Here is a 26,749-nt window from a genome sequence, read left to right on the forward strand (position 1 = left end):
GCAGAACAGATTATGGTAACATTATTATTATTATAATATATAAACATTATTATGTTTCAGGAAAAGGTTTTTGACCAAATCTGCAAAGCAATTCACATTCCTTTACCGTGTATGTTACAAAGCAGCATGCAATTTTCTCTGACAGCACCTAGTTTACCCTCTTAAAAAGTTGATGTTAACTTGATGGATAAAAAATGTGATAACATAATGTTTAGTGTGTTGTTTTAAAAAAACAAAAACAAAACAGAAAACAAAACTTGGCCAACTTCAACTCATGCTCTGTACAGGATAATATGGAGGGCACTTTTAAGGAAAATGTCCTTTTCATTTTACTTATCATGTCCTGTTGCTCCTAAAGTCAGAGACCCATTTTAAAATTGTGTCAGCAATACACCCTTTTAATTATGTAATTATTTTCCTCACAAAAATTCAAATTTGAAGTAGACCCTGATACCTTTTGTTCCATGCATTTTCTTTAAATGTCCATGTGTAAATTTGTTTTGGTCTGATATTCACAATTGGCTGTCACTACAAAAGGAATAATACACCGTCATTTTGTAACATTAATATAATTTATTTTATGGACAACCTGGATGCAAACATGTCAGATCCTTTTAATCTTGTCATTATTTTGGGTAAATACCACATTCATATTTGTAAGTGGAAAGAATGTACTCCCTCATTCAACATGTTTTTAAAGAACTTTGCAGACTAAAATACACTGAAAAATTTAGTAGTAAAGCCAAAAAACAGTGTACATCTATATTTTTTGTTTCCTTTTTGTTTTTGTTACAAATTACTTTTATCTTTGAACTTTTATTCCCAGACTTGCTCTGTACATTGTCCTTGTCATAAATAAAAAAGGAAAGACTATGGTTGCCTCATTCTGGGAGAAGAACAGAGCTCGTGGAACTAACCTAACAAAGGACATGACCATTAATTAACTCCACAAGATGGCGGTAATCCAAACATAAGAACTACCAGCTGCCGTGCAACCTCGAAGAAGAAGAAAAGAAAACGCGCCACATGATGACGTCGTTCTAGAGCGCCGCAGAAGCTAGCTTCCAAGCTAGTAACGTTAGCTCACATTTTGAAAGGAGATTATTGACAACTTCACACCTCATGTCGGTGGATGTTTTACCTTGTTAAATGGTCCAGCAACCGTCCCGGTGCCGAGTAGTTGTTTGCTTCAGTCTCAACCGGCAGTCGTTATGGCAGAGGAGGAGGATTTATTACCAAACCTTGTGACAGAGGAGATGAGACACAGCAATGGCGACTTCGTACCTCCTGACGGTTTATGTTGGATGTCAGTGCTGTCCTGTCTGCTGCTGGCCTGCTCTTATGTTGGCAGTTTATATGTGTGGAGGAGTGACCTGCCCAGGTGAGCCACACAGAGCGGTGTGTGAGATACACTCTGTGAGCTCAGTATGGTTTTATTGCTTTCTGCTACGTGGTTCAGTTAACTTACTATGTTCATTCAGGCATGGATTGCCCTTCCATAAGGCTCAGTGGATTTTAAAATTAAAGTCACAAGCACTACATGTTGAAGATATCATTAGAGAATGCTGCATGTTGAGTAGCTGACTCTACACTGCAGTGCTGGCTGTAAACTTTGAATAATGTCATTTATGTACGAATGATGTGGAATATTTTAGGGTTTTTTGAAAAGGTGATGATGCACTGCAATGCTGGCGTAAAAGTTATTAAATGGTTGAGTGATACCAATACTGTGGAACCTATCAAGGTTTTTGAAAAGCTGATGCTACACTGCAATGTTGGCTTAAACGTGTAAGAAGGTGAAGTAGTAGTAACAGTTGGAAAAGTACGAAAAGGTTTAATTAGTATGAATATCATTGAAAAGTTGAATAATACCAATGGGATATGGACAGCTAACTTCATAGACATTGAGCTGAGGTTCACCTTCCATGTTTAAGCTTTCTAGTTTCAAAACATAACTTGTCTTGCTTTTATATAAAGTTGTGTGAGAGAGATACACCTTTTATTCCACGGGTATTCCAACTTTTTGTTAATGATATTCATCGTAATTGGACCCATTTCCACTATTTCAGCTATTCCTATTCCTTCACCTCATTCTTACACATATAAGCCAGCATTGCAGCGTAGCGTCATCTTTTCAAAAACCTTGAAATTTTCCACAGTATGGTTATCATTCAACTTTTCAATGACATTCATACTAATTAAATGTATCTACACTTTTCCAACTATTCCTACTACTTCACCTGCTTCTTACACATTTAAGCCAGCATTACAGTGTAGCATCAGCTTTTCAAAAACCTTAACATGTTCCACAGTATTGGTATCATTCAACTTTTCAATAACAGTCATACTAATTAAGCCCATTCCTACCTTTCTTCTTCCACATTTAAGCCAGCATTGCAGTGTAGCGTCAGCTTCTCAAAAAACTCTAAATCATGCACATCATTTATACATTAATGGTATTGTTTCAGTGTTTAAAGCCAGCATTGCAGTGTAGCATCAGCTATTCAGCATGCAGCGTTTACCCTCTAGTTGTAATTTATTTTCCAGCAATCTATCAACATAATGCTGGTCAATCACAGGCTCTTGTCAATGTAGATATCTAAAAGTAATACTTCATAAGTGTTAATTAGCCTATCAGCTGTAAAGGGGTGTAAATTGCAAGCCACATTAAACACTCATTTTGAAAAATGTAAGATGTACAGAGGTACAGTTAGAATGTCTACATTGTTTTTTACATCTTGAAAAATGCACCTCACATGTGAAACATAAAACTGTTGTTTAAATTATAACTCGAAGAGCAATATTTGATAAGATACTTTAGGGAAACATTATGTCATACAAATCTTTATAAACCGTATATCTTATATTTAGAGCCAGACGCATGCAGAAATCTAATTTAATTTTTCTTTTATTGTATCATTAAAATATTATTATAAATTAAGAATATTTAATATTGAAAATATTATTAATATATAAATATATATTTTTTATGTCTCTGTTGTTGTTTTTGTATTTATCTTTTATTGATTGTGACTGGGCGAACCTGAGCACCAAGAGAAAACCCAAACAGAAATTGTATTGAAGTATATATATATATATTTTTTTTTTATGTATGTATGTGTGTGTTTGTGTGTATTTGAAAGTTTTTTTTTAATTGATCGTGACTGGTGAACCTGAGCACTGGGAGAAAACCCAAACAGTAATCAATTTAGAGTTTCCAATTAGCCTAAAATGCATATTTTTGGATTGTGGGAGGAAACCTGAGTACCAGGAGAAAACCCACGCAGACACATGGAGAATATACAAACTCCTTACAGCAGGACAGGTAGAGGTGTTGCTGTGAGGCTGCGCTGCTAATCACTGAGCCACTGCCACTGTGTCACCCTCAATTTAACAAGGTGAGAGGGTGGACACAGTCAGGGGGAGAGGGAGTAACAACAAGCACCAACCTTCTCCTTTACCACCATTTTAAGGATGTCACACTTCTTCTTCCTCCTGTGCATCCAGCTGAAAAAAAACCCTTCTTTTTGGTCCCAGTTCTTTCTTTTGAGTTCTTTCCATCTTGTCCTTCTCTGCCTTCTCTTTCTTCGCATGCATTTTGCTTTTCATCTTCAGCAGCATTGCCTCTCTATCCTCATTGCAAAGCAGACCTCTCCTCTTCTTTTTAATTGTCAAACAGAGCTCTTTCAGCTTTGCCTTCTCTTCCCGGAGCTGTTTAACTTTCACCTCCATATGTTTTTCTTTTGTTTTCCAGGCCTGATCTTTCTGTGCCACATCTTTTTTTAACTTTTCCTCCAGTTCTTTCTGCTCATTCTCCATCTGCTGCATTTTAATCTTCCATCTCTCTTCTGTTTTTGGCGAGCTCCTTCCTGGACCTCTCCTCCAGATCGCTGTATTTCTCCTGCCATGCATTCTCACGCTGGCAGAATCCAGCTTCTTTCTCTAATAGCTCTGTGACTTTTTCTGTCTCTTCGTCCAGCTGTCTTGCCATGGATGCTAACTACTGCAGGTTCAGGCCCCCCGACAGTTTCCCCATGCTCTGTCTGCAATTTCAGACTGTTTTTGAGTTGGAAGATTTGTATCCCCTGCTGTTTGATGGTGTGGTAGTTATATTGGTTTCCGGCGGTCAACTCCCTCTCTCTTGAAATGAGAAGCTCCTTCAGCCACTTTCTTTCCTCTTGGTCTTTGTAACCCTGCTGGCGAATCTTCTCTTTCTCAGCCTGTAATTTAGAATTTGCTGCAACAAGCTGTCCATCTGCTCCTTCAGGTGATGTATCTCCTGTTGAGCATTATTAAGGGCATTTTGACCAACCCTCTTTTTTGTGTTATTTCTTCTGTCTATGGCACTGTTGTTAGTGGACTGTACTTGTGCGTGGAAGAGATAAATTGTCTGTGGCAGAAAGTGGCGGTCCGTAAAAGGCTTCACTTTTTTGTTGCAGGCTTAAGTTTTGAGTAAAAACTCGTCTCTGTAAAAACTTGAACTCTTGGGTCTGTGAGCAGTTTACAACCCTTGTTCCTATGAGCTGATGTCATTCTTTTTTGTGTGTGTGAGAATTTTTTTTCCTTTTTTTTTTATTTATTTATTTTTTTTATAGAAAATGTACAGAACATGTATGGCAACCTTTATTAACGTTTATTGAGTACAGGGATGTACAAAGAAATTTCCAAAGCAAACAACAGTATAATAAATAAATGTCAACATTACAAAACAAGATTAAAAATTGATTACAAAGGAAGTGCCTCTAACATTAAGTACTGAATAAAAATGTAATATTAAACAAAAAAGGGGAAAATTGTATAATAATAATATAATAGCAATAGTAATAATAATAATAATAATAATAATAACGATAATGATAATAATAATGAAACAAATAGCTTAACACACAAGGGGAAATTTATATTTATTTTAGTTATCTGATATAGTGCGAAAATGTTATCACTTTTGTGCTTGTATTCCTTTAATCAATTTTAAAGATTGCATTTCTAAATTCAAAAATAGAATTACATTACAATGGAGTTTTTTATTTATTTATTTTTCAAGAACATACCAAATGTAATATTGTGTCTAGAGACAGAAGCTAGAAATGATGAGATTTTTGTGTTTTATCCATTTGTGAATGTCAAGCCAAAATGTATACTTGCACTACTGTATGTGGGGAAAAATATATGGTCTGTGGTTTCAGTATCATTTTCACACAATGTGCTTGATAACAATATTCTCTCACTGAGCCACTTGTCAGCAACCGCTTTATCTAAGATGCGTAAAAGCTTCCAAATCCACAAGTGGGGTATTTACTGATGTATTTTATGTCATAGAACAAAACACAAGTCTTTTAAATGTCTTCTGTGTAGGATTTATGGGGTACACTGGCAGAAATGGAATATAATATGATAAGTATGTTTTCTTTAGTGTGTAATCACCTGAAAATAAGAGTCATGATTTCATTACCTTCATCTACATAAAGAGCAGGTTCTCGTTTACGGAGTCCGCCATGTTGCACCGCTATGTTTCTACAGTAGCCCAGATCGGACAAACCAAACACTGGCCCTACACAGAGACAGTCGTGTTTTTGCGTCGGCCACCTGGTCAACAACGAGCTGCTTGTTGCTGTTGACTCTGCTCACCTAAACATACTTATCCTGTTAGATCTCACTGCTGCTTTTGATATGGCCTGCGATTATCTTCTGCTTAACTGGTTAGCTGTGTTACTGGTACTCCCTTGTCATGGTTCAAATCCTACCTCACAGTTAAACAAGTTTGTCTCCATTAGCAGCTCTAGGTTCCCCATATCCCTCTCCACCTTTCCTATGCAGCCAACCTGACAGACGTCTTAAATGAGATTAATGCTTGGATGACCTGCACTTACCGTGGACTTAACCAGGATAAGTCTGAGGTTATCCTCACAGCCTCACCAGGCGCACCACTTAAAGTCTCCCACCTAAATATGTCCATTCCTTGTATTATTACATCCTCTGATGCTTAGGGTTAAAAAGACTACAGTATGCCCAAAACTCAACCACAAGAGTTCTCTGGGAACACATTACACCTACCCTATATATATAGTTACCAATTTGTTATTAATCAGATTAACAAAAAACAATTTGGCTGGTAACCAACAGTTATTTTGAGTATGAATTAATCAGATGATTATTTTTAGGATTATTCTTTTATTCTTTCTTTAATCTTCTAAAAGATTAATCCAAGAACCAAAGTGTGAAAAACAACAATCCAACGCTTTACAGGGGGCTAAATGGCAGACTGTTTTCGGTTGGGAGCAGTTACCAGGCAACCAGCAGAGACTCCAGGAAGTTACAGGTCCTTGCCAAGAAGTAGTCAGTATTGAAGCACAGGGTGGATGGGATGTAGCTATGGCAAAATGACAGAAAATGCCTCAAAGATAGGAACAGCAAGAAGCCAAATGAATTAAAACGATGCAATTTTTGAATGGGATTTGGTTTAACATTCTGCACATGAACCAAAGCATGTCGGAGCTGGTAGTATTTGACTGCTGTAAGTGGTCTCTCTGCTCAGCTGGCTGTGTTGCGTCTGCAGTCCTCTGTTCAGGTGACGATGATGTGATGTGTGCTAATTTTGTCAGGGATCACCCCGCTGTGATAAAGAGACGCTTCACCAGTGTCCTCATCGTGTCGGGCCTGTCGCCTCTCTTTGTGTGGGCATGGAGAGAATTCACAGGTGTCAGGGTGAGTCCATGTCTCAGAAAGCACAACCCATAACACCTGAAGATCCCATTTAGAAGTTTGGCTGTACTTTGTGCTGTTGTGTCATGTTTCTGTCTGATACATAAGCAGTTGTGTGTGTGTGTGTGTGTGTGTGTGTGTGTCAGACTGGCCCATCGTTGCTGGCTCTCATGGGGATCCGGTTTGAAGGTCTCATTCCTGCCATAGTACTTCCTCTGATGCTCACCATGGTAAGAAACTCTCCTTATTAACGGGCAAAGCTTTTCATCCTGTGATACCAAGATATCGTGTGAGGTGAAAGACACAGGTGCAGACAAGTGTTCAGAAAACAACAGGAAGTCAGTTATTGCAATTTGGCTGATTCAATTAGCTTGTCAACACGCTTAGCAGCACACAGGTCAGGCTGTGACACACAGGTCATGGAGGCAATTAAGGTACTTTAAAACCCCTCTATGATATAGTTTTACTGGTCCCAATTTCCAAAAATATAAACTGATTGAAGCCCACAGCTTAGTTACTCCAGACTACACAAAATATGTTAAACAATGAAGTAACTTAATATAAATTGGATATGTGTACAGATGGTAAGTAACACTTTGTTTATTGTATGGCACAGGGTTATGCATTTAACATCTCTGATATTGAAAGTAGAATGATGGTGCCAGAGTTGAGTCTGATGACGCGGTGCCATTGTTGCATTCTTCAGAAACTCCTTATTATTGTTATGAATATTATTCCCAACTACACAGGACATGACATCACAGGATTCATTTTAAAGGTAAAGGGCAGAGAGAATACTGAGTTATTTTACTCAAGTAAAAGTCAGATCACTCGTGTGAAAATCTACATGGGTAAAAGTAAGAAGTAGTATAATATATGTACCAACATGAGGATGTCTGAGCTGGCAGCTAGTAGCTAATAATGCTAACAGCGTGAACAACAGTGCTGACAGAGCTAACATAGCTAACTGCTATAGGAGGGCAGTGCAGAGCAGCGATTAGCTAGCCAGTGGGATACACAAACCAGGACTCACACGCATGCGCTGCCAGACTGTTTACCACAACAAAGAACAAAGAAGCTCACATTTCAACACAATATCTTTCAATAGCAAATATGGTGTACTGCTATATTAATGCTTTGAATATAGCCTTTAAACTGAAGAATGACCACAGGCCATAAAATAAAGTGCATCAACATATCAGTCTACTGAATATATTTAGTACTTGTACAATAGTGAACATACAGTGACTGGAAAATAAAGGGAATGGATGACCTCCCTGGATAAGTTGTCGTTTTTGGACTTTCAAGTTAAAGTCATCCTTCAAATGCAGTTATAAATGCACATCATGCACATTTGATGGTTATTAACTTGCTTCATTGCTGAGAAGTGCTCTGCTGTGCATTAAGAAATACAAATACATACAGTACAGGCCAAAAGTTTGGACACACCTTCTCATTCAATGCGTTTTCTTTATTTTCATGACTATTTACATTGTAGATTCTCACTGAAGGCATCAAAACTATGAATGAACACATGTGGAGTTATGTACTTAACAAAAAAAGGTGAAATAACTGAAAACATGTTTTATTTTCTAGTTTCTTCAAAATAGCCACCCTTTGCTCTGATTACTGCTTTGCACACTCTTGGCATTCTCTCGATGAGCTTCAAGAGGTAGTCACCTGAAATGGTTTCCACTTCACAGGTGTGCCTTATCAGGGTTAATTAGTGGAATTTCTTGCTTTATCAATGGGGTTGGGACCATCAGTTGTGTTGTGCAGAAGTCAGGTTAATACACAGCCGACAGCCCTATTGGACAACTGTTAAAATTCATATTATGGCAAGAACCAATCAGCTAACTAAAGAAAAACGAGTGGCCATCATTACTTTAGGAAATGAAGGTCAGTCAGTCGGAAAATTGCAAAAACTTTAAATGTGTCCCCAAGTGGAGTCGCAAAAACCATCAAGCGCTACAACGAAACTGGCACACATGAGGACCGACCCAGGAAAGGAAGACCAAGAGTCACCTCTGCTTCTGAGGATAAGTTCATCCGAGTCACCAGCCTCAGAAATCGCAAGTTAACAGCAGCTCAGATCAGAGACCAGATGAATGCCACACAGAGTTCTAGCAGCAGACCCATCTCTAGAACAACTGTTAAGAGGAGACTGCGCCAATCAGGCCTTCATGGTCAAATAGCTGCTAGGAAACCACTGCTAAGGAGAGGCAACAAGCAGAAGAGATTTGTTTGGGCCAAGAAACACAAGGAATGGACATTAGACCAGTGGAAATCTGTGCTTTGGTCTGATGAGTCCAAATTTGAGATCTTTGGTTCCAACCGCCGTGTCTTTGTCAGATGCAGAAAAGGTGAACGGATGGATTCCACATGCCTGGTTCCCACTGTGAAGCATGGAGGAGGAGGTGTGATGGTGTGGGGGTGTTTTGCTGGTGACACTGTTGGGGATTTATTCAAAATTGAAGGCACACTGAACCAGCATGGCTACCACAGCATCCTGCAGCGACATGCCATCACATCCGGTTTGTGTTTAGTTGGACGATCATTTATTTTTCAACAGGACAATGACCCCAAACACACCTCCAGGCTATGTAAGGGCTATTTGACCAAGAAGGAGAGTGATGGAGTGCTGCGGCAGATGACCTGGCCTCCACAGTCACCGGACCTGAACCCAATCGAGATGGTTTGGGGTGAGCTGGACCGCAGAGTGAAGGCAAAGGGGCCAACAAGTGCTAAACACCTCTGGTAACTCTTCAAGACTGTTGGAAAACCATTTCAGGTGACTACCTCTTGAAGCTCATGGAGAGAATGCCAAGAGTGTGCAAAGCAGTAATCAGAGCAAAGGGTGGCTATTTTGAAGAAACTAGAATATAAAACATGTTTTCAGTTATTTCACCTTTTTTTGTTAAGTACATAACTCCACATGTGTTCATTCATAGTTTTGATGCCTTCAGTGAGAATCTACAATGTAAATAGTCATGAAAATAAAGAAAACGCATTGAATGAGAAGGTGTGTCCAAACTTTTGGCCTGTACTGTACATACTTCCAACAGAGTTTAGTGAGCAGTTTTGACAACGAGGGTACCTAGGTGGGTGACAATAAAGACTAGAAATGGCTCTTTGTAGCTCATATGTGGTGAGTTGCCTGTGACTGGGTGACACAATATTGAGAATTACTTGAATATGTGATACATGTATTTCATTGCTTTTATATGGAAAATGATCAGATGTGATAATAAGCAGTTTCTTTTCATGAGTAGTGATAAAAGCCCTGCTAGTCAAATCCAACCTCGTGCCTGTCTTGTGTGTGGTCCTGTGCTGCAGGTCCTATTTCTGGGCCCCCTCATGCAGTTGGCTACAGACTGCCCCTGGAGCTTCATGGATGGGATCCGGGTGGCTGTAGGTGAGACAGCCAACATGCTGGATACTGTCATAATAATGCTTCTGACACAGTTTAACTTGTATCCTCAACTCAGACACTACGTAACAACAGTCATTTCCTTTGTTTTAATGTTTTTGCAGGAAGACTTTGTTTCAGTGTAAAACCTGTCAGTGAACTGTAACAAAGTGGTAACAGAGGAAATAACCTCCTCTTCTGTCTCTGTCTTCCTGCAGACCCCTGGTTCTGGTCATTGTGTTTCAGTGACATGCGCTGGTTGAGGAATCAGGTGGTGGCACCGCTCACAGAGGAGCTGGTGTTCAGGGCCTGCATGCTGCCCATGTTGGTGCCCTGTGCTGGTCCCTTCACTGCCATCTTTACCTGCCCCCTCTTCTTTGGAGTGGGTGAGTTCTGTCACTGGCACACTATTACTGAAGCTATTCATCTTTAAATACTATGAGTATATTCATAATGTTACTTTGTCCTTCAGTGAATGGCTAATAGCATAATAAGCATCTATCTTATTTGATTAAAAGCAAGGGCCATACCAGTGTTTGCAAGTTTCAGCAGTTTAACTGTTAGCTGTATATTTTTATGCCTCTGCACTGGCGATAGCCGTGGCCAGATTATGTTCTCAGGTTGTTCATCTGTCCCATCCTTGTGAACACAGCATTTCTGTGGAGCAAAGCCACAGAAAAAAGACGTAGCTAACATATAGAGTGCCGAAGCCACGCCCTTTCCGGTAGAGCTCATGGGACCTTAGATCGGAAAAAATATGAATGGCAGTGAATGGGGAAAGCAATATTATCTTTTGTTCCCGTTTGAGTTGCGACATGAAATCTAAATATGTTGTTAATGAATTTAAAACATACATTTTAAGTTCAAGAAAGTCATACTTTGTTGTAAAACTGTTGAGATATAAGCTTTTTAATTAGAAAGACTCAAGAGTACACAGGAGGAGGTCGCGTATGTGATGTCATAGCTTTCGCTCGCTTCCTGCAGCTTGGCCTCCCCGCTGAAATTCCACTGTTTTATGATTAATCGATTTATGATTGAAGATGTCTGTGTGTTTTGTGCCAGGTTGCAGTCACTCCAAGCTGCAGGAAGCGAGCGAAAGCTACGACATCACATACACGACCGCCTCCTGTGTAGTTTTTCTAATTACGTTTTTTTCAAAAGCTTATATCTCAACAGTTTTACCACAAAGTATGACTTTCTTGACCTTAAAATTTATGTTTTAAATTCATTAACGACATATTTGGATTTCATGTCGCAACTCAGACGGGACCAAGAGATAATATTTCTCTCCTCATTCACTGCCATTCATTTTTTTCCGATCTAAGGTCTCATGAGCTTCACCGGAAGGGGCGTGACTTCGGCACTCTATGCGGGTGGGCATTTCATGAGGGAAGTTGTCAGTCTCGTCCAATGGCGGATTGGCCATCGGGACGTTCGGGACAAATCCCGATGGGCGGTCACCAAGTGGGCCGGTGGGGCTGGCCTGCTGAGACTAGTGAATGTCAAGCTAGTTGCTAGCTGTCAGTACTGTAATGCGCGTCCCTCCCATGTTGTTTGTTTGCTGTGAGATGTTCAGAGGGAACGTAGGTCAATCTTATGTTTTGATGCTTGAAGGAGGAGATAAGAGTGGCCTCCTCCAATACGAAAGAGGCTCTCGTTTTTCTTGAAATCTGATTGGCTCAGCTGTAGTCATCAGTCATTACTCATGGCAGACCAGGCTAGTTTGACCGTAGACAGAAAACATGGATAAAGTCGGTAAAACAAGAAGGGGTGGCGCGGAAAAAACTCAAATAAAAAAACTTCTATACAAGGAGAGGCAGCAAAGTGCTCCAAAATAACCGACCTGTTTTGGCCGTGGCGTTGGTTGACAGGCTGAGGCTGCTGGTGTTGCTAACGACGGAGATGGAGCTGGAGCTGGAGCTGACAGTTCCATTATAGCAGGTGTATTAACATTAGCTAACATTCGTGAGTGTGTAATGTGCAAGGTTGGCTTTGGCAAATTGCATATTTCTTCTAGGTGTCCGTTTCAAGAGGCCAACTAGCCTACTAGGTATTGTAAGTCATTATAATTTAAACCTGTACTAAAAGAAAATATGTGCTTGCTTTTTTCCTGTGGATGCATGTAATTAACGTTAAGTGGTGCTCCCAGTCCCAAGGACAATGAAGCTGAGGGACAGACTAACCCCAGTTGTGATGAGGAGGATGAGACCAGAAATATGAGAGGTGCAATGTGAAGGCATAGCTTACTATGCATTACATTTTAGCCAGAGGAAAACCTTTTAAGTAGGATTAAGTGGGATTTTTTTTGTTGTAGTAATAAGTTGACTAAAAGTTGACTATAGGGCCTATTGCCCAATTTATACCTCCTTAGTTCATGGCTGTGAGCCATGGAGATATAAACTGGGGTTATGTAAAACAAGAGCAGGGCTGGGCAGGGCAGGGCAGGGCAGACAATTATATTGTGCATAAAATTAGATGCATTAGGATAGAGTCATATGCTTGTATTTTAAGTTAAATAATAAGCACATAGCCATTTGTTGCATTTATTTTATAGTCTGGAATTAAACAATAACTGCTGATTTTCTTATGCAGTTGATTCTGAGGACAGTGTTTGTGTAGTGTGTACAAGCATATAGAGGATTATAGGTAGAAACCTGTGGGCCGGTGTCCCGGGCTTTAATTTGTGTCCCAGTCTGCCCCTGGTCTCGTCTCTTATACAGCATATGTGAACATGTAAAGATACTTCATTTGCACTTAATTATATATTCATACTTTTGTTTTTGTGCAATCTTATAATTCTGCATGTGACCACCACTAGAGTAAATCTAAAAGAAATCAGATATGAGCATTTGGAAGCTCATTTTTCCACCGAAAAAAAACAAAACAATCGAGGAGCATAACCCCGGGACCCCCTAGCAGGTGCCAGGTCTCATATCCTTCTCACCTTTTTCACGCCTGACCCATTTTCATGCCTGTTGGTTACAGTCATCTTGATACTGTGTTGATTATATTGCTCTTCTGTGCTTCTGGAGGAGAATTTGTGTGAAGCATCCATGTTTTCACAGACATGGATGTAAACTGTAAGATTAACTTCACTGGTGTTAACCGCCATTCCAAGACTCCATTCATTTTCATATGTCCACTACATGGCCAAAAGTACAAAGACAGGAGAAAGCTTTCTTAAATAAATTGTATGCTGGAGCATTAAGATTTCTATTCACTGTAACTAAGGAACCCAAATCAAAGAAAAACAGACCCAAACCAACACACACACAAACATTGAACATCCATGTCCACATACTTTTGGTAATATAGCTAGTGTCTTTGCATGGTAAAATTAAACTTTTTAAAAAAAAAATTTGAACAGTTATTTTTAAACAGAAAATATAAAACGGCTCTATAACAGCATGGTGCATGGTGTTACATTAGCAGTGGTACAGAAAGTTTAAGTGACTACTACTAACAGAAATATGTTCCGCGTGTTGATAATCATGATATATCATGCATGGTTGGGGAAAGAAAGTAAACAGGAGGAATCAATGACGTCGACTACACTGATGAATAGCCCCACCCCTATCTATTTTGTTTTTACATTTAGTTTTGAATCCATGTAGCAGTCATAATAAAAATAATAATAATAATAATAGACTTTTTTTGTACAGCACATTTCAAAACACAGTTACAAAGTGTTTCAAGGACATGACATGAGAAAAGGGCATATAAGGACATGAGATTCATGGCTGATGTAATGTGTCTCCTCCAGCTCATTTCCACCATGTGATTGAGCTGCTGAGGTTCAGACAGGGAACGCTGTCAGGGATCTTCCTCTCTGCAGGTAAGAACTGATGCGTTCAATCATGTGTCATCTGTACTGTGCATTCATTGTGACTGTATGACGCTGTCAGTCGGAGATACAGAAGTATGAAGAAGCTGATGATGACTCCTGTTTTTCTGGTCTGCAACAGTGTTCCAGTTCTCTTACACAGCAGTGTTTGGGGCTTACACTGCCTTCATCTTCATCAGGACAGGTGAGGAGCATTGCATTTACACCTTACCTTTAAAGCTAAAGACACAGGTGCAGCAAGGCAAGCACTGGGGTTTAGTGTTGCTGGAGCCCACCAGAATGCTTTTCCTCTTCTCCAAGGGAGGATTAGAATATATGCAGTTCACATAATCCAATCTAAATTAATATATATTTTTAAATGTTTGAAGATCCACTTACTAAAAGTATATGTCATCCAAGAGAGACAATTAAAAACTGACAGAACAGTCAAAGATGTCCTATTAAAATAGGGTGGTCTGATGGATTTGCATCGTCAACTCATGTATTGAGTAATATTACAAGTAAACATTCCACATTAAGAGTTGCTAGCAGCTGACCGAGTTAATTGAATTGTTTTTTTTCTCAGTCTACACCTCTGCTGCAACAAAACATTGTTTCATTTTCTAGTTATAATTTAGTTTGCTAATGTATGTAAGACTTGCCACGGTATGAACAGTTGATATATAAGCTTCAAAACCAGCCACAACATTGTCCTGAGCAAGACTGACCGTCCACTATTGACCAGTCAACAGACTGCAGTGTGTCTAGCTCCACCTTTTAGTACCAGCTCTGTGTGCTAGGTACCCCAACAGAGGGGTGACAAAAAATGGGGGCGGTAAGGAATGGTTCTATTGGTACCATCTGCAACTTTTCACAGTGGAAACGATTAAAATGTGTTCCGAACTGAACTGAACTGTACCGGACTGCTTGGTGGAAACAGGGCTTCTGTGACTCGGCTCTTTTACTACTCCTGTTGCTTGCTCAACAACAGGACAACAATGCCCCCTAATTCTGTGTTTGTATGTGTTATATTACAGAATGGCAAAGCTTGATAGGCTTTAGAGAGCCTGTCTTGTCACATCACCCCAAAAACCCATGAATTTTCTATTAAACAAATACAATGTGTGCATTTTCCCCCGCCCACCTCTACTAAAATTTGATGTCCTTCATGCTGCCGTACTCAGCTCATTGCCTGTCAGACACTTTTTGCTCCGTTGGTCTGTCCATAAATAAACATAATATTATCTTAATCATGTTGTCATTTTGCTGATTACTGATGCAATACAGGTTGGAGTTAACACTGTGCATCAAAAGTTGCTGAACACATCATTAACAGGGTATTTAAGTACCATTAATAACAGTCATTAAAGAACCTAGAGAATAGATAATGCCAGCTCGTTCAACAAACTGGACTGACAAAAACCGGAAATCCACCCAACTTAACTCCAGTGTTGATGTGTGTTGCAGGTCACCTGATGGGTCCAGTGCTCTGCCACTCCTTCTGTAACTACATGGGTTTTCCTGCTATCAGCACAGCGATGGAGCACCCCCACCGCCTCACCGTCCTCTCCTCCTACCTGATGGGGGTCCTCCTCTTCCTCCTCTTCCTCTTCCCCTTCACTGACCCCTCCTACTACGGTCTCCCTACACCGGTGTGCACCCTCACCTCCTCCCCCAGCTCCCTCTGCCTCTCCTGATCCCTGTCCCCACACACATCTCTGCTGCTGTCACGTCACCTTCCACTGATGAAGCAGTAAGGGCGTATTTTTGCCAAGTTAGGGTTCAGGTAAGGTCCAGTTTGGACCTACAGCGTTAACAGCCATGTGGACTATGTTGCCATGGAGAGGTGGGGAAATCTGTAGCCATTTTCTATGGTCTATGGACCCTGGATATGTCAATGCATTTACATGACATATTTCCGTTAATCAGCTGAAGTACAGCTGACTCAGTTTGGGCAGGTGGGGGGTTCGTAATGGGAATGAAGTATGACTGTCTGGTTGAAGGACAGTCTTTGTAATCTTTGGCCTTAGCTGCCATACTGATACTGGTTTTAGTGTAGTTACAACACTGAAGGACAGTTCCTCCTCAGACCCTCTCATGCTGACAGATCTCATCAATTTGTGATGAAGCATCATAATGTACCTTTTTGGTGTACTCATATTCCACTGCTGCCTCTTCTTTAAAGGATAATTCTGGTTAATACAACTTTGGTCTTATTTTAGTAATTTTGGCAGCCATTAATGTGAGTTATATGAGAAAGTTATTGGAAAGATTTGGAAACTAAGACATCACAAAAAAGTCCAGTCAGACAAGTGGAAACGAAATCCCAGGGCAACAGTAAAATTATTACAAAGCGTCTGTTTGCACTGTGGTGAGAATAGTCACACTGCAGCTATTTAGCTGTTTAAACCCATTCCTCTGCCACGTTATTATGGACCCCACTGTGTGCTGTGATAGACTAGTACTTGTGACCAGGGTTGGAATTTAACCTTTTTGTCCACCTGCCACTGAGGCTGGTGGATTCTAAATCTACCAGTCAGTCAGTAGATGATCTTTTTTGGGCATATTCTACCAGCACTTGGGTGGTGGCTGGTGCTAATTTCCAACCCTGCAAGTGACACGTTGAGGTTGAAGGTGGTAAGGGTAAGAGCAAAGAGTTCATGGTAAGGCAAGTACTAGCCAATTTCGGGTATTCTCTGAGATTAAAGTAGTAAAAAACTGGTAAAGCACAGGAGACTGTTTGAGTCCCGAGTGAGTCATTGTGGGCTTATTATTTTTAGAATAAGTTGACATATTATTGTCAATTCTTAGGATGTATTAAGCTGCTACATGTACATTATGTACATAACCTTTAGCAGAATAGCTGAGTAGACCTGTTTTGCAAGGACACCCAGGAATATACACCTGGACATGAAGAGCTACAAAGGCTATTTACACACAGATGTTAACAGCTACATTGGCTATTTATCCCCAAATACTATTAGCTACATATGTAGGTAAGTAGCTACAGCTAGTCTAACTACTTACACCTGAGTGTGAAAAGTTACATTGGCTGTTTACACCCTAGTGTCAATAGTAGTGATGGTCAGGACACCTGGGTGCAAATAGCATCTGCCAAATTATTACCCATTTGTGAAGATCAGCCCACTTCCTGGTTCAACTTTGAAAAACTGTACTTGTTGTAGTTGTATTGCATTAGCGCTGCAGCTGTTTAGTGTTTTCAAATTGTTATGGACTCCGTCGCACTCGCTTTCAGCTTGACTTCCAATAACGTGGTTAAGATAATCTTGATAAACTGTGTCACCCTTCTTAACCAATAGAAATGATGGCCTCTGAAAATAAGACCTGAGTTCTGCTAAGCGACAGGTCTCATCCAAGTATAGAGTTTTCGGTCAAAAAATGAAAAAAAATCCTTTAGGTCTCAGGTCAGGTTCGGATTTTACATTTGGCTGAACTAGTTGGGCTCAGTTGAATCTAATAGAAGCAGGTACTGTATAGGCCTGATTTGGGTCGTTGTTTTAGTAAACCAGAATTAGCCTTTAACACCTTTGAGCACCTCCTGAGTGACGCATGGGTTATGGGGGAACAGTCTTTCCAGTGAACACAGCGAGAGTCACAACCCTTACACAGAACTCAACATCTTTAATGGCTGCACTGCATTCTGGTCTATAGATGTTCATAGAGATGTTGGCATCTTTGCCTCTCCTGGTTGGGAGGTTTTCTTGATATGACTGTTCAATGACAAATGACCCTGCTGTAGCTGTACCAGAGTTAAGGACTGTTGGGTGACACCTTGGTGTGATGTAGGAATAGGAAATATACACCAGGAATTCAATCTGCATCACCTACAGTTGTTTTTAATGTTGTGGTTTCGTTTTTAAACAATGACATTTCATCTGGATTTCTTCTATGTTTGAAATCAGACACGATGACTCTGCTGTTGCAGAGAAGCATTTTGCTGGAAGCGCTCAGTGTTTTGTACGATATATTAATGGTTATTTATATACCTCTGCATGTTTCAGTGCTGGTAGTTGTTGTTTTGTTGGTGAAAGTGGGTGATGGGATAGGTTGGGGGGGGGGGGTCTACTCTTCATAATGGCTGAAACATCCTCTGTGTAAGTGCACAAACACAAATGACAAACTGGTTGTACGTACTCATAGGAGAAAGGTCTAATGTCCTCAGGGAGGTGAAACGTGACTGGGTGATACTGGGACTCAGGCTGGGCTGCCATGATAATTGTGGAAAAAATAGAACATTGCACATTTGGTTTGATTTATTTAAAATGTTCACACCTGTTTGGTTTAAACAAACCCTGGTGTGTGTTAACCTGTTCAGTATGGTTTGTTTGAGCTGATGAGAAAGCTGTCAGTCAGACTGTGGTGTGGTTAAACAACCGGATTGAGACTGCTTGAAAAGAATATTCTTTTCTCTAATTAATCACATAGTCAAAAGCAGTTAAAGGGTAACTTTTGGTATTTTTTAACCTGGATTCTATGTCCCACGTTTTTGTGTGTAAATGACTAATGGGAACAACAACAACTTTTGATATTGGTCTAGCATTGGGCACTGCCAGCAGTGGCGAAACAGGCTGTAATATAATTCTTGGGGGCAACTAAGCACGAGTGTTTGTTTTTGCCACTGACAGGCTCAGATTGTTATGCTGAGTGTCTGACAACATTATTGAAAAAGACCCCTACAGAGACAAACCTTTTGTTGAAGAGTAATATCTTTTTGTGTAACCAGAAACAGCCCCTAAATTTGCCAACACCAAATCAACCAGATTCCATTTATATAAACAGTATATTATCATTGTTAAACACACTTCAAAGTTGATAGAAACAAAATAAAACCCACAAAATCCATTCCAACAATCACCAACTCAAGTTCTGTTAAAATAAATTCTTAATTTACTCAGTTAGATGTGAAAATATGTTGGCTCTATACATGCTGAAATGACTGTTTATTTAAATGGAGTCAAGTGGATTTGGTGAAGAGGATTTCAGGACTGTCTCTGGTTAAACAAAAAGATCATACTCCTTAACAAAAAGATCTGTTTCTATGGGGATCCTATCAATAATGTTGTCAGACACTTAGAATAGCAATCTGAAGCTGCCAGTGATATAAACAAGCACTTTATATGGATGTAAATTGATGGTGCTCAGTTGCCTGCAGGGGTACATTGCAGCCTGTTTCACCACTGCTGGCTGCAGTGCTCTCACTCAGTACTGGACTAATTTGAAAAGTTGTTGTTTCTATCAGTCACGTAGACACAAACACATAAAAATAAGGTCGGGGTTGGAAAATACTAAACTTAGCCTTTGAATTTCAGTGAGTTGTGCTTGTATCATCCATGTACTTAAGCGGTTTATGAAGTTCATTACGAAGTGTGTGAAAAGTGTTTTTTTTTTTTTGTTTGTTTGTTTTTTCTAGCCTGAAGCGTCCGCATTTGTGTCCTTACACAGAGTATGTTTTTGGTCTTAAAGCTGGAGATTATTATTAGTTGTCTTTTTTTCCAAGGATCTTTACTTTGAGTTCCTAAAATGGCCTGTAAGCCTTTTTATCATATGCTGATTGCTAATTGTTTTTCCATTTTGAGCATCTTGCCCACAGGAGCTTACAGTTTATAAACCAGTCACTATTCAGATTTGGTCCTTTGATTTTTTTAGTCTCTCACCCAGTATATCTGTAGATGCAATAGGTGTGATAATGCCTACTGCTCCCATTCTCTCTTGCTTCACTCATATATTGCCTTTAATTCAAGTGAGCCCAAGACTCTCACACTCAGGTGTCATTTAATAGAGGCAAGAATGCTCCAACCACTGCACTGCATGCTGCTACCACTATATTTATAATGCAGATCCAGAAAAGGTCAGTGTGCACATGACCTACCTTATCAAGGGAAACTTAATTATTTGTGTTAATAGTTTTGGCCATCATTCCCACCAGTTCTGATGACATTTAATCACTAACACAGGTAGCTACAGAGTTCAAATGGAGTCACAAATGGTTGTTACACAAGCAGTCAGAAAGGTTATAAGTTAATTCAACTGTTTGTTTACCCCATTTTGCCTTAAAGGGACAATCAAACCAAATCAAAAATATATATTTTGTCCTCTAACCTGTGGAGCTATTTATTGGTCTAGATTGTTTTGTTGTGAGCTACCAAGTGTTGGAGATATCGGCACTCGGTTTGTGGTGCTTAAAGCACAAAAAAGAATCCATTTGAAAAATTCATCAGTAATGTCTCTTTGCAGAAATCATGACCCAGTTACTCAAAATAATCCACGGACCTTGTTGTAAGTAGTTTAATGTAGGAACTATTAAGTGTCTATCAAAATACACTTGGCAACTATATCACCATGCAGAAGGAAGCGTACATCTACTGCTAGCTTCCCTAGCACCATTGAGCTAGCTAATGTTTCAGCTCAGCTGAGGAGGACGCCATTAATGTTTACATCTCCTGATGTTATGAGCACAAGCCTCTCATCCATAAGTAGATGCACACTTCCTTCTGCACTTCCTTGAGTAACCTGGTCATGATTTCTTGAAAGAGACATTGCTGTTGAGTTTTTAATTTTTGCCGTAAGCATCCCAAGCCATCTTGGCCATCTAGTTCCATTATATTTGAGAGCAGGCAGACATCTTTATGGCTGATATCGCCAACAGTCGACTGCTCACACCAACGCTATGTAGACTGACAAAGAGCGCTGCAGGTAAGAGGAAGAATATGTACGTTTGATTTGGGGGGTGAACTGTCCCTTTAAGGGACACTTGGAATGTCTGATCTCTGATCTCAAACTGGATTTGAAGCCTGTTTGACAAAGCAACCAAACCGTATAACTACTACCTCTGGGTCAATCTTGACATGCCATTGGGCCCAAAAGACTTTCCCATAGACTTACATTGGGAAGGAAATGTCTATAAATCAGTGGATACATTTTTTTTTAGCTCCTGTGAAATGACTTGGTGCACTCTTGGGATATGGTCCATTCAGTTTTCTAACATTTCAAAAGTCTAGAAGAGCTGCACCACTACATCATTTTATCCCCATTCATGTTAACAGAAGGCTAAACCGAAAGTAGCCGGCTTGATAGTTAAACTGAAAGAAGCTGGCTCGGCTGACAAAGTCTCTAATGCATTTGCTGTATGGTGCCTAATGATGCAAACAATCCAGGCCATCCGAGTAACTCTGGTGGCTCATGCTAACACCGCAATTTAGGAAATGTGTCACCAGTAAAACAGATGTCGGGGCATATACAAATCAAATGCTTGTGTTAGAGTCCAAATTAGCCCCCTGAATTAATAGCTAATGCAAATGAGCTAGCCCGTAGTGTCCGAGGTTAACTCAGACCAGGCCCTCAGGAAGTGCTCTGGGCTTTGAAGCCAATTTTCATAATAACCACACAGTGAAATTACAACTTCAGAGTCTGTCACTTGATGACACTGGAAAAATACTTTTCCCATAGACTTACACAGTAAAGGTCAGTGGATAAAATTTTTTAAGCCTCACAACCCCCATGAAATGACTTGTCTTACTATCAGAATTTAATGCATTTGGTCCAGTAACATTTGGAAAGTCTGGAGGAGCCACATGATGAAATCATTTTATCCCAATTCAAGTTAGTGGAGCACTAAACTCGAAGTAGCATGCTCAGCCAGTAGAGTCTCTAGTGCACTTGACATGGTAATTTTGGTAAAGTTGAACTATCTTGGCTACATGCTCCACTAAGCAACTTTCATAGGAATGTACAATGCCCCGCCTCCAATGCTTTGTCCAGTTCTCTTGACACATTCATGGTGCACATGTATTGCAGAGGGGATTCACATTGGGTCCAGGCTATTCCACTGATTGACAGTTGGTCGCAGTGAGAAACACAGCAATACACCAACAAAGGCAGGGAGGAAGAAGATTGCTAGCTTGTGAACACGGACAGAGACAATACATGAGGTAAAACATAAAACAGAAATGCATCCAACACTTTGTTAGGCCCCACGAATACACACAGTGTGTTTTGTAGAGGACTGAATGTAAATCTGATATTTGTGTGTTTACAGGGAAACTCCAGGGCACCTTTAAGTGTAGAGCAACAATTGCCTAGTGTCCTGATTTTTAAGTGGTTGCTCTCACCAGACCTTAGGAATAGTTTGTCTTAAATGTCATCAGACACTGTTAGAAATAATGGCCAAAACTTTATGAAGTCAGAGTTGTGTGTACTAGACTTCTGTGCAATCTTGTCATATTCTGGTTCTCCAGAGGCGACATCAGCACGCATCACTGGCTTTATTTCTTTAAAAATGTTATTTAATTTGACCTCATAGAGTGATTGGTACAACCAGCCAGTGTCCTTGCTGTAATAACAGCCAATGTGTAAAACTAGAAGATGACTCGTTAACCTCTCACTACCAGGGGCGTAGCAGCAAATTCTGGGCCTTACGCTTAAGCAGTCATGATGGGCCCATCTCTCTCACGCACATTTTGAAATTTTTTTTCAAAGTCAGTTTGTATTCTTTCCCTTTCCTTTCTTTTATGGGGATTTCCTGTTCTTGGGGAAATATATGAGCAGCATATCAATCACCTACTCAGCAGTAGCTCAGTTTAGAGACGAATCCTAGTGCAGGGGCGGACTAAACCACTTGGCGCCTTTAAATCAGTCCTTCAACTGATTTATTCAGCCAATTTAATCTAGTTACGTCACTAATTATTTTGAAAATTGCAAACAAAACCAGACTTTTCATTCCAGGCCCTCCTTCCTTTGGGGCCCTGGGTAATCAGTTCCACTTTTCCCCCCCACAACAATGCCCCTGCTCACTCCACTGTTTGAGGTGATTTGTAACTCACAGGTGGTGATATCTGAGGTGCTTCTGAGAGTGACTGAACTCAAAATGGCAAAAACACTCTAAGCTATATTTATACTGTGAAGAAGAAGAGGTGGGCTGTTTGGGTCTTCAGCAATAAATCCTGTATGTGGGAACGTTTTTGGATCCATTTTATGTGATAGAGCATGTGAAGCAGAAGATGAAACATGTCTGTTTATGTATGCTAACCACTGGTGGTAGTGGAGTTGGTAGGTTGTAGCTCACCTACGTGAAGCTGCCAGCAGAGGGAGTCAGAGCACTTTGTCAGAGGCAGAGCTACTGTGAACTCACTGAGGGCGACTCTCCATTCTGTTTATCAGCCTGTCTGACATCCATCATCCGTCACTGGAAAACCAATTCGCTCTAACTTATTTTAACTTTAGCTTCAACACAATTACGCCCCAATAGAGGAGACTGATGCAGAGAAGAGGGACCCTGTGGTGAGACTTTCACTGATGCTGGATCCCTGTTAGAAAGTTTGTTCTGCCACATTTTGTGTTTCATACCAATAGATTTGTTGTCTTATACCACATCCATACTCTACAAATAAGCTGTACAATAGTCAGTAACATTTTGCCCCAAGGTTGAATTGTATTCACATATTAATGGATCATCTATAAGAGCTGGAGGTCCAGTCTGGGTTTCACTGGAGTTTTGTGACTCAGTCTTTACAGTAATTCCCAGGACCTCAGTCAGTGTCTACAAATCCTGTAAATGTGGATATAGTAAAGTTTTCAAATATAGGGTCAGGGTTAAGGTGAAAATTAAATTTGATTATATAGACAAGATAATATGCCTCAAACCTATATAAAGCCACTATGTGTCGATTTTGCAATACATGTAATTACAGCATCTTTTAAATGATTTTTCTGTCAGGTTGTTTTTTTTTTTGTAGAAAAAAGAGTCGTTTCCAGTGAAAATTGGTTTCAGACTTTGGCCTCTAGTTTACTGTTGGTGAACTGGCACTGTTGCTATGCTGTGTTGATCTGTAAACAAACTGAATCAAACAGGGGCTGTTTGTTGCTTTTAGCCTTTGATTCTCAGTGTCCAGGGGATGGGTGTTTCCATAGTTACTTTGAGGGTGTAGCCAGGGCAGTCCATAAGAGGAGAAAAGGGGGGCCCAGTCGCTAGGGGGAGCCCATGGAAGCCAGCAATAATAACCAAATTTTATTTTGAACTTAAATATGCACCAAGGATTTTTTTTTTGTTTTTAGTAAAATGTGTCCTGTTTCATAACAAAACCCCCTCTCATTAAAAAGTGAGTCTCTTTTTTTCTGCACTATTGCTAAAAAGAAAACACGGGTGGTGGGCTGCATGGTCTGAGAAATTTACTGATCTAAACTAACCATTAACTAATGTTTGAGTGAATTTCCCTACTATGCTGGGAACTACAAAAGAGGAAGCAGGAGAGGGCCTTAAACTCAAATAATAATATAATGAACTTTTTTCAGTCAGCTCAGAAAGCTGCTCTGACCCAGATTCAAATGGCGAACGATAGCTAGGAGGTTAATGTTACAATGACGTAGCTAGCATGAGTGAAGGAGCCACTAGACATTTTTGTGGGCAGTGTATCAATGTACATCACTGTTGGCCACAATGTCTTTTGATGCTACCACTGGTGGGTGCCACAATTTAAAAAAAAATACTGCACATAGTGGCTTTCATTTATTAAAATCAACATCAATCAAATAATCATCAAAGCTCAACTTTAGAAGTCTCCTACAACCTCATTGCCTGTTCAGAGTGTGCCATACCATTGTTCCGACAGCCCAAAAATTCCTAAGCCCCATTAGTCCAAAAAATGTCCCACTGGACTGAAAGCCCATTTCTCCGATAGCCTGTTATCCAAAAAGGAAACACCTATCACTCCTCAGTCCAGTTTCTCTGAAAATACAAACTCTTTGCATTTACTTTCCCAGTGGTGTTTGAGCCACTGACCCCAGGTGTTTGTACAGACCCTTTGTGGCGTTCGACCACCAATGCTGAGCATTTTTACTGACCATTCGTAGTATTTCACAGCAGCATTTGAGCCAGGATTCGAGGCATTTTCTTGTGGGGTTGGTGCCACTGATCCCATGTTGTTTTACTGACCCTTTTGCAGCATTTCCAGCAGTGTTTGAGCCACGGTGCCCGGGTTCTTTTACCACACCCTTTGCAGCGTTTCTCAGTGGCGTTGGAGCCACCAATCCCAGGTTGTTTTACCAACCCCTTCACAGCATTTCCCAGCGGTGTTTTAGCCACTGAATGCAGGGGTTTTTTCCTGTTCCACCCCTGCCTTTCCACTGACTTCTGTGCCAACAAATGAGGGTGTTTTAAGCCAAAACATGATCTTTTCCTAATCATAACCAAATGATTTTTGTGCCTAAACCCACCCACACTTCACCAAAGTATTTTTGACAAATGAAACCTTGTGTTTTACAGAAATGAACAATGGCATAATTTTTGGTTTTGGTTTGTGTAACTGCAGGGAGTGTGCATTTTCAGAGAAATAGGACTTTGGAGCAATGGCTGTTTGTTTTTGGGATAACAAGCTGTCGGAGAAATGGGCTATCAGTCCAGTGAGACATTTTTCAGACCAACAGGGCTCAGAAATTTTGGTACATCAAACAATGGGCAGTCCCCATTAAGAGACCCAGTGCAGAACCAAAGGTTCACAAACTAATATATATGTGCTGTTATATCTCTTTGAAGCACTGTTTTCTAAAGGGAAGCAATCACTTTCTGCAGAAAATAAAATAAAAAAATATTCCTTCCAATCCTGACATGAAATGACATTCTAGATCAAGTCACACTTTGCCAGCTGTTCTGTGTCAAGCTTCATATTAGCACTTTCTATTTTCCATCCTCTCCATTAGAAAAGGCACACAACAGGGTCAGCCTATGTCCCTTTTACTTATTGTTCTATCCATTGAGCCCTTTGCTAAGGCTGTCCCCCAATCAGCTAATCCAAATATCTTATTGAGTTTCTGTGAAAGAGGAACAGCTCAAGGGTGCTCCCTTTATTTTCCTCACAGCAAGCTCAGCAGTGATGAGTGATTTTGCATTGTTCCTTCACTCACAGCCCAGACATTACTCACAAACAGGCTGTCACTCAGAATACTTAAACTTATGTCTCTGTATGATGTTGAGCTTTTCAGTTTCCTGTCAACGGCTTAACCTCACACACCACCGGGGTGAAATACTAGTTTTTTTTATCACTGCTGTAAAAACAGAAACACTTCATGTTTCTTTCTCAGACAGCATCTTCAGCCAACAACAACACGTCAGTATTTGCTGTTGAAAATGGTGAAGCTGTATTAATATGCAGAGAGCAGCATCAACAGAGACTGCAGAGTCTATTTTTGCTAAGCTTTAGCAGCTCCGTTATTTTAATACACAACACCCAGAGGAAGAATAATTTCAAATGTGCATTTTCAGAACTTGTGAAAAAAATGAATCGTGAGTCAGCTGGTGAGACAGAACTCCACAGATGTTTATATTGAGCACTATCTTTTGTAATCAGATCTATTTTGGTGACAGGAACAGAGTGTACAGATATGTGCATGTATTTTATGCTCACTGTGTCACACTTGTTGTACAATTCAAGTTAGAGACGACAGAACCGTGTTTTAGTATGACAATCTTTTACAGAAACTTTGGAATCACTCTGCAAAATATCTATTTGTAAATAAATAATGTTCTTTTATATATCGCTTCGTTTCTGTGCTGTTATTGATGCCTCAGTTCATTTTCTCTCTTTGGTCTTTGTGAACCATTTATGCTCTTTTTTTACTATATTATAATGAGCTTTAGGATACACCACATAATGTTGATACAGATACGATTAGGGTGATGTATTCTGAAGAAATCTGTCATGTGTCCTAAAAGTGAAAAACATTCACATAAAGCAACAGTTGTGTGTTAAATAAATATTCATCTTTTTTATGTGAATAATCCAACATGATCTCACAGAAATACT

General features: G+C 40.0%; 2 protein-coding genes across 2 annotated transcripts in view; one reads left to right on the forward strand and one right to left on the reverse strand.

Annotated features, from left to right (window-relative positions):
• Positions 1–1,247, reverse strand: part of peli3 (pellino E3 ubiquitin protein ligase family member 3) — a 48,174-nt gene extending 46,927 nt beyond the window's left edge. Inside the window, exon 1 of the mRNA XM_078164430.1 lies at positions 1,142–1,247. The gene's annotated coding sequence lies outside the window, so the exon portion shown is untranslated. The remainder of the gene's footprint in view (positions 1–1,141) is intronic.
• On the forward strand, positions 1,212–26,478 carry rce1a (Ras converting CAAX endopeptidase 1a). The gene is made up of 8 exons (XM_033651742.2): positions 1,212–1,381; positions 6,603–6,705; positions 6,849–6,932; positions 10,039–10,117; positions 10,330–10,497; positions 13,875–13,946; positions 14,077–14,139; positions 15,402–26,478. Exons 1-8 carry the CDS (start codon positions 1,212–1,214, stop codon positions 15,629–15,631), a joined length of 969 nt encoding a protein of 322 aa, XP_033507633.1. The 3' UTR covers positions 15,632–26,478.
• The last annotated feature ends 271 nt before the right edge of the window (positions 26,479–26,749 follow it).

The sequence above is a fragment of the Epinephelus lanceolatus genome, chromosome 22, assembly GCF_041903045.1.
Source record: "Epinephelus lanceolatus isolate andai-2023 chromosome 22, ASM4190304v1, whole genome shotgun sequence".
Taxonomy (NCBI): domain Eukaryota; kingdom Metazoa; phylum Chordata; class Actinopteri; order Perciformes; family Serranidae; genus Epinephelus; species Epinephelus lanceolatus.